This window comes from Calonectris borealis, chromosome 34, assembly GCF_964195595.1.
Source record: "Calonectris borealis chromosome 34, bCalBor7.hap1.2, whole genome shotgun sequence".
Lineage (NCBI taxonomy): Eukaryota > Metazoa > Chordata > Aves > Procellariiformes > Procellariidae > Calonectris > Calonectris borealis.
In genome coordinates, this window is record NC_134345.1 from 892,881 (window position 1) to 900,944 (window position 8,064).

The 8,064-nt window shown below is 74.3% G+C and overlaps 2 protein-coding genes across 2 annotated transcripts; one reads left to right on the forward strand and one right to left on the reverse strand.

The window, feature by feature from the left end:
- Window positions 1-12: 12 nt before the first annotated feature.
- Window positions 13-3,824, reverse strand: LOC142074335 (zinc finger protein 865-like). The gene is made up of 2 exons (XM_075134931.1): window positions 3,619-3,824; window positions 13-3,135 (listed from the first exon to the last, which is right to left on the reverse strand). Exon 2 carries the CDS (start codon window positions 3,105-3,107, stop codon window positions 54-56), a length of 3,054 nt encoding a protein of 1,017 aa, XP_074991032.1. The 5' UTR covers window positions 3,108-3,135; window positions 3,619-3,824; the 3' UTR covers window positions 13-53.
- A 1,227-nt stretch (window positions 3,825-5,051) lies between these two features.
- Window positions 5,052-7,450, forward strand: LOC142074287 (D site-binding protein-like). Its single transcript, XM_075134860.1, has 4 exons — window positions 5,052-5,134; window positions 5,744-5,907; window positions 6,498-6,685; window positions 7,144-7,450. Exons 2-4 carry the CDS (start codon window positions 5,745-5,747, stop codon window positions 7,357-7,359), a joined length of 567 nt encoding a protein of 188 aa, XP_074990961.1. The 5' UTR covers window positions 5,052-5,134; window position 5,744; the 3' UTR covers window positions 7,360-7,450.
- The last annotated feature ends 614 nt before the right edge of the window (window positions 7,451-8,064 follow it).

The following is an 8,064-nucleotide window of genomic DNA, read 5'->3' on the forward strand; positions in this document are numbered from 1 at the left end:
CCCAGCCCGTGCCGCGGCGCCCAGCCCCGCCGCCTCCCCGCCGCGCCCCGTCCTCAAGCGTCCTTGTGCGCCAGGGCGGCCAGGCGCTCCAGCTTGTGGCCGTGCCGGTGCTTCTTGAGGCCGTAGGTGTTCCTGAAGGCTTCGCCGCAGGTGCTGCACTTGAAGGGGCGCCCGCCCTGGTGGGTCTGCAGGTGTTTGCTGAAGTACTTGGGGTCCTTGAAGAGCTTCAGGCAGGCGGAGCAGCGCAGGTCGCGGCGGGCGTCGTGCGAGCGCTGGTGGCGCAGGATGGAGGACAGGTAGAAGAAGCTCTTGCCGCAAAGCTCGCAGCGGTAAACCTTCTCGCCCAGGTGAACGCGGCGGTGTTCCAGGAGGTTGGAACGGTAACGGAAGGTCTTGCCGCAGGTTTGGCAACGCTGGGGGCGGGCGACGACGTGGAGGCGCTGGTGCTCGGCCAGGCTGGAGGACTGGGCGAAGCGCTTGTTGCACAGGGCGCATTTGTAGGCGCGCTCGCCGGTGTGCACCACCTTGTGCTGCCGCAGGTACCAGGAGCGCAGGAAACCGCGGCCGCAGACGGCGCAGCGGTAAGGCCGCTCCTCGGTGTGGCAGCGCTGGTGCCGCATCAGCAACGCCGCTTCCCAAAACCGTTTCCCGCAAACCGAACAACCGAAATGGCGTTTCTGTAGGTGCCGGCGCCGGTGCAGCAGCAGGTCGTAGGCGCCGGCGAAGCTCTGCCCGCAGACGCCGCAGGCCAGCGTCCGCCGCACCAGGTGGACGTACTTGTGGGTCACCAACCCCAAGAAATGCTTGAAGCTCTGCCCGCAGGTGCCGCAGGTGAAACGCTCGCCGCTCGGCACCACCGGGTGCTCCTCGGGGGGCTGCAGCCCGCTCTCGGCCGGCGGCCCCCCCTCGGGCAGCAGCCGCTCGGGGGCGGCTTGGTGAACCAGCTTGTGCCACATCAGGTTCTCGATGAAGCCGAAAGCTTTGCCGCAGGCGTCGCAGCCGTAGGGTTTCTCCCCGGCGTGGGCTTCCTTGTGGTTGACGGCGCGGAAGAGGTCGGGGAAACGCTCGCCGCATTCGCCGCAACCGTAGCTCAGCCCCTCGGGGGGGCTCCCGGCACCCCCCAACCCGCAGGGTAGCGGCAGCCGGTGGATCTGCTTGTGCCGGGTGAGGCTCTGGGGGTAGCCGAAGGCTTTGCCGCAGAGCTCGCACTTGTAGGGCCGCTCGCGGGTGTGCACCACGTGGTGCTTGCTGAGGTGGAAGGACTCGCGGAAGCGCTTGCCGCAGACGGCGCACTGGTGCGGCTTCTCCCCGGTGTGGATCCGCTCGTGCCGCTTCAGCGTCTCCCGACGGCCGAACGCCCGCCCGCAGATGCCGCAGCCGAAACTCTTCCCTGGCGCCAGCAACGCGGCCGGCGGCGGGGACAAGAAGCCCCCGGCGCCGTCCCCCGCCTTCGCCTCCCCCTCCGGCGCCGCGTAGGCGCCGGGGAACACCGGCACCGCCGCCGCCGTTCCCTTGGGGACGCCGGGGTACGCCGCCGCGCCGGCCTTGGGGCCGGCGTGGACCTGCCGGTGCCGCAGCAGGCTCTGCGGGGCGGCGTAGGCTTTGCCGCAGACCTCGCACTTGTAGTCGGGGCGCTGGCCGCTGTGGGCGGCTTGGTGCCGCAGGAGGTACGCCGGATCCCGGAATTCCTTCCCGCAGACGGCGCAGGGCACCCGCAGCAGCCCGGAATGCGTCTTGACGTGGCGGGTGAGGCTCTCGCGCCGGTTGAAGCTCTTGGCGCACACCGAGCAGGTGAAGGGCTTCTCGCCGGTGTGGATGATCTGGTGCTGGTGGAGGTGGCTCGGTTTCTTGAAGACTTTCCAGCACAGCGAGCAGGTGAAGGGGCCGTCTGGGGCGGCGCCGCTGGGTGCCGGGGCGGCGCCACCGGGCGCCAAAGAGACCCCGCCGGGCGTCGGGATGACCCCGCTCGGCGCCAGGATGACCCCACCGGGAGCTGGGATGACTCCGCCGGGCGCCGGGATGATGCCGCTCAGCGCCGCGGCGGCCCCGTTGGGCGCCGGGATGACCCCGCTCAGCGCCGCGTTGACCCCGTTGGGCGTTGCGTTGACCCCGTTGGGCGCCGGGTTGACCCCGTTGGGCGCCGGGTTGACCCCGTTGGGCGCCGGCAAGACCCCGCCGGGCGCCAGGTTGACCCCGTTGGGCGCCGCGTTGACTCCGTTGGGCGCCGCGTTGACCCCGCTCGCCAACGGGTTGACTCCGTTGGGCGCCGGCAAGACCCCGCCGGCCCCGTTGGGTGCTGGCATGACCCCGGAGGTGGTGGCCACCGCCGCGGGGGTGACGCCGGCAGCACCGCCGTCCTCGGCGGCTTCTTTGTGGCAGCGTCGGTGGCGGATGAGGCTGGAAACGTGGTTGTAGGTGCGGCCGCAGGTGCCGCACTCGTAGGGCCGCTCGCCGCTGTGCACCAGCATGTGCTGCACCAGGTGGGACGACTGCTTGAAGGACTTCTGGCAGACGCCGCAGGGGAAGCGCCGCTCCATGAAATACTTCAGCCGGCGGAAATAACTCTTCTCCTCCTTCGACGCCGCCTCCGGCGGGGCCGGGGGGGCCGCCGGGGTCCCCGCCACCGCCGTCCCCGTCGCCACCGCCACCGTCCCGCCCCGTTTCAGCCCCCCGAAGAGGTGCTGGTGGCTGGAGAGGTCCACGATGCCCCACTGGGGCGCGTTGAAGGCGCCGGCGGCCTCAAAGAGGGGCTGCGGCGGGGGGGGCACGGCCGGGCTGGGGTAGGGGGGGGCCCCCGTTTGCACCCCCACGCCGCCCTCCGCCTTTTTCGGCTGGGAGGAGGAAGAGGAGGAGGAGGAAGAGGAGGCGCCTCCTTCGGCCTTGAAGTCCTTGTGCTTGGCGGCGGCGGGAGGGCGGTCGAAGGGGGGGGCGCCGGGAGGGGGGGGGTAGTCGAAGGGGGGCTGGGGGCAGGGGAGGGCGGGCAGGGTTTTGGGGTGCTCGTGGCCGTAGGGCTCCATGGGCTCGAAGCGCTGGTGGTTGAGGAACTCGAGGAAGTCGAAGGGGTAGCTCTGGAAGTGGACGCTCTCGTCGCTGACGTTGGCTTCCATCTCCGCCCGGGAAGGGGGGGGCTGCGACCTGGCGGGGGGGGGGGGTGAGAGGTGGGAGGGGGGGTCGGGGGAGTCCCCTGGGCCTGGGGAGGAGCCCAGAGGTGGGATTAGGGCTGGGTTATGGGGTCCCCTCAGTTTTTCGGGGGGGCAGGGGGTGGATGAGGGATGGGAGGAGCCCAGAGGCGGGATTAGGGCTGGGTTATGGGGTCCCCTCGGCTTTTGGGGGGGGGCAGGGGGTGGATAAGGGATGGGAGGAGCCCAGAGGCGGGATTAGGGCTGGGTTATGGGGTCCCCTCGGCTTTTTGGGGGGTCTGTGAGGTCGGGGGGGGGGCTATGGGGTCCCCACGGCCTTGGGGGGGGCTCAGCGGGACGCAGCTCGCCCTGCGGAGGGTTATGGGGGTCGCTCAGCCCCGGCGGGCCGGTGGGGGGGGTTAAGACCCCCGGGGGGGGGACACGGGGCCCGGGGCTGGGGGGCCCCGGGAGCGATGGCGGGGGGCGGGGGGTCACTCACCTGGGGGTGAACCAGGCCCGTCCGTCCGGGGCCGGGGGGGGGGTCCCGGGGCTGGGGCTGGGCCGGGGGGTCCCGGGGGGGGGGGCTGGGCCGGGGGGTGCGGGGGTGCGGGGCCGGGGCCGCCCTGGAGCCCCGCACGGACGGGCCTGGCCGGACGCGCCTCCCCCGCCGGAGCCGGAACCCCCCGGCCGGGGCCACGTGACGCAAGCCCCGCCCCCCCGCCCCCCCAATCCTTTGCGGTACCGCGGAGAAGGGGGGGGACCCAGGTGTCCGGGAACGGCGGGATCACAGGCGTCCGGGACACCGGGGCACCCCCCCACCCCACGCGGGACGTGGGGGGTGGCAGAGACCCCCACACCCGTGACGGGAGTGGGGAGGATGGAGAGGGGGGGCGTAGCCCACACTAAAGATGGCGCCGCGGCGCCCTCCTGCCACGGCCAAGATGGCGGCCGCTGCCCGGCGACGAACGGGGCCCGAGACAAGATGGCAGCGCGCGGCGGGCGGCTGCCCTCACCCAAGATGGCGCCCGGGGGACGCCCGCACCCAAGATGGCGGCCCGTGCCCCCCAGTGCCCACTTCAAAGATGGCCGCCAGGTGGGAAGGGAGGGGGAGCTACTCCCGGCCAATCAGAGGCGCGGATTGGGAGGAGAACCCCCCCCCCCCCCCCGGGGCGGAAATGACGACACGCCCCGCGGGGAGCCCTGAGGACGGGGGCGCCGGGCGCCGCGTGCCCCCGTGGGGAGGCCCCGGGACGGGGGGGGGGGTCACGGGGAGCGGGGGGGGGAGGCGGTCGTAGAGACGGCGACGTCACCGCCCGAGTCCTCGTCACGTGGAGGGTTCGTGGGGTTCCGCGCGGGGCCGTGTGCCCCTCCCCCAGGGCGGTCCCGGACACCGGGGTCCCGCCCCGCCCTCCCGGGCGCGGCCCCTTTAAGAGCTCGCCCGCCCCCGCCCCCCCGGGCGGGCACGTGCGGCCCCACGTGCTCGCGGCCCCTCAGGCCTCGCCCCCCGCACCCGCCCCTATTGGCCAAAACTGGGTCAGGCCACGCCCACCGCACGCCGCCCCATTGGCTAAATCTAGGGCAGCCCCCCCCCCCCCTCCGCCCCCGCGCGGCGCCCATGGCCGCGCCGCATGACTGCTGGCCCCGCCCCCCCGCGCCCCTATTGGCCACGGCGGGCGCCAGGGGGCGTGGCCTGGTAGAGGGGAGGAGCTCCGCCCTTTGCGGGGAGGGGCGGGGCGACACCTGCAGCGGGGGCGGGTTTGGAGGTGGAGAAGGGGGGGGCGCGGCCAATGAGGAGAGAGCAACGTGCGCCCAAGGGGCGTGGCCTGAGCAAGCACCACCCCGCCCCGCGGCCCGGTGGGCGGAGCGAGGGGCGTGGCTCGCAAGCAGAGCGGGCGGTGATAGGCGCAGCGCAGGGGTGGAAGGCGTGGCTCGGGCAGGCCCCGCCCCTCGTGGAGGGGGCGCAGCGCCCCCGCGGGCGGCTCATGCCGAGGGCACGGCGGGGCGCGGGGCGGCAGGTCGGCACCGGGACCGGGGGGGCACCGGGACCGGGGGGCACCGGGACCGGGCGGGCACCGGGACCCGGGGGGGGCACAGGGACCGGGGGGGGGCAGCGGGACCGAGGGCGAACCGGCACTGGGGAGGGGGGCACCGGGGCCGGAGGGGGGGGGCAGCGGGACCCGGGGGGCAGCGGGACCCGGGGGAGGGGGGGGCAGCGGGGGGGCGGGGAAGATGCCGCCGGCGGGACCCCCACGCTGAGACCGCGGGGGGTGAGTGGGGCACGAAGGGGGTTCAGGATCGGGACCACCCCCCCCCCCGGGTCCCCTCCCACACCTCGCGTGGGCGCCGGGGGGGGTGGGGTGTCCGCTCCCCCCCCCCCCGTGGGAGACGTCCCGGGTGAGGGCGCACGTGGGGGCGGGAGCTCCCACGTGAGCGCCGCACGTGCGTCCCCCCCACCCCCCCCCGCGCGCACACGCGTGTCCCCCACGCGTGTGGCGCCGTCACGTGCGGCCGGTCACGTGGCCCCCGGGGAATTAACGGCGGGGGAGGGGGGACACCCCGGCGTCCGTGGCCCACACCACCTCACCCCCCCCACGCGTGGTGACGCGTGTCCGTGGGCGCGGCAGGATGGAGGAGGCGGGCGGGTGCCGTGGGGCCTTCGTGGGGCCCCCCCCGTGGGAGCGCCCCGGGGCCGCGGGGGAGCTGGAGTACGTGGACCTGGATGAGTTCCTGCGGGAGCACGGGCTGCCCCCCAGCCCCGAGCCCCCCCCCGCCCACGAGAGACCGGCCGGTGCGTGTGACCGGGGGCACCCACGCGCGTGGGGGGGGCACCCAGGCGTCCGGGTGGGACTGGGAGGGGGGGGTACAGGCGTCCGGGGGGGCCCCAGGCGTCCGGGAGGGACTGGGGGGAACGACCCACGCGTGGGGGGGGGGCCCAGGCATCCGGGTGGGACTGGGTGGGGGGGCACCCACGCGTGGGGGGGGGGTCCCAGGCGTCCGGGTTGCCCCCGGCCCCGCCCCACTCACGTGCGCGGGGGACCCAGGCTCACCCGCCCCGCCACGTGCCGCCCCGCCGCGGGGTGGGGGGACGCGGGCGCGCATCCCCTGTGCAGCGCCGTATCGCGACAGAGACCCCCACGCAGCCCCTCCCCTCGCGATACCCCCCCTTCCATTGCAACAGCGACCCCCAATGCCCAACGACATCACGACAGGGACCCCCGCCATTGCGATAGGGATCCCCTGTCGTGACAGGGGCCCCCCCATTGCCCCTCTGCAGCGCGCTGGGACCCCCCCCAGTCCTGTCACAGCGGGATCGGGACCCTATCACCCCCCCCCCAGGGTGGGGGTGGTGCCGTCCCCGCTCTGACCCTCCCCCCGCAGCCCCCGGCCCCCCCCGGGGCCCCCCCACCCCCCCGGCGCCGGGGGAGCCGCTGCTGGAGGCGGAGGCGCTGGGGGGGGCCGGGGGGGGCCCCTTCGACCCGCGGCGGCTCCGGTTCTCCCAGGACGAGCTGCGGCCCCAGCCCATCGCCAGGAAGGCCCGGAAGGTCCACGTGCCCGAGGAGCAGAAGGTGGGGGGCGGCCGGACCTGGGGGGGCCGGGGGTCTGGGGGGGGCCCAGTGTCCGAGGGGGGGCCCAGGGGTCTGGGGGGACTCTGGGGTCTGTGGGGGCCCAGGCGTCCGGGGGGGGCCCAGGTGTCCGGGGGGACCCAGGAATCTGGGGGGGGCTCAGGTGTCTGGGGGTGAGCCAGGGGTCTGGGGGGGCCCAGCATCAAGGGGGGGACCCAGGTGTTTGTGGGGGACCAAGGTTTCTGGGGGGGTGCAGGTGATTGGGGGGGACCCAAGTGTCTGGGGGGGTGCAGGAGTCCGGGGGAGATCCAGGTGTTTGGGGGGTCCCAGGCATCTGAGGGGGACCCAGGTGTTGGAGGGGGATCCAGGCACCCAGGGGGTCCCAGGTGTCCGGGAGGGACCCCGGCACCCGTGGGGACCCCCGTGTCGGTGGGGGGACCCCAGCGTCCCGGTCCCCGCAGGATGAGAAGTACTGGAGCCGGCGCAGCAAGAACAACGCGGCGGCCAAGCGCTCGCGGGACGCGCGGCGGCTGAAGGAGAACCAGATCTCGGTGCGCGCCGCCTTCCTGGAGCGGGAGAACGCGGCGCTGCGGCAGGAGGTGGCGGCCGCCCGCCGGGAGCTCGCCCGCTTCCGCGCGCTGCTGGCGCGCTACGAGGCCCGGCACGGCGCCCTGTAGGACCCCCGGCACGGCCACGCTCGGTTGGATCCCGGCACGGCGCGGCACGATCCGGCACGGCTCCCCGTAGGGATCCCCGGCACGGCGCGGCGCGGGCCGGCACGGCTCCCCGTAGGGATCCCCGGCACGGCGCAGCGCGATCCGGCACGGCTCCCCGTAGGGATCCCCGGCACGGCGCGATCCGGCACGGCTCCCCGTAGGGATCCCCGGCACGGCACGGCGCGATCCGGCACCAACCCATCCCGGCACAGCCCCTGCAGCCGGAGTGGGAGAAGTGGCCGGGAGCTGGATCCAGATCCAGAGTTCAGAACCAGCCTGGAAATGGGGCTGGGATCCGGCACCAGGATCCGACACTGGGATCCAGCACCCAGATCCGACACCAGGATCCAGCAACGGGATCCGGCGCCGGGATCTGGCACCAGGATCCAGCACCAGGATCTGCCCCTGGGATCCAGCGCCAGGAACCAGCACTGGATCCGGCACCGTCATCTGGCCATGGGATCTGGCACCGGGATCCAGCAACAAGACACAGCACTGGGACCCAGCAATGAGATCCAGCACCGGGATCTGGCACCAGGATCCAGGAAGGACATCCGGCACCAGGATCTGGCCCTGGGATCTAGCATTAAGCACCAGGATCCAGCACCAGAACCCAGCACCAAGACCCAGCCCTGGGACCTAGCACCGGGATCCAGCACTGGGATC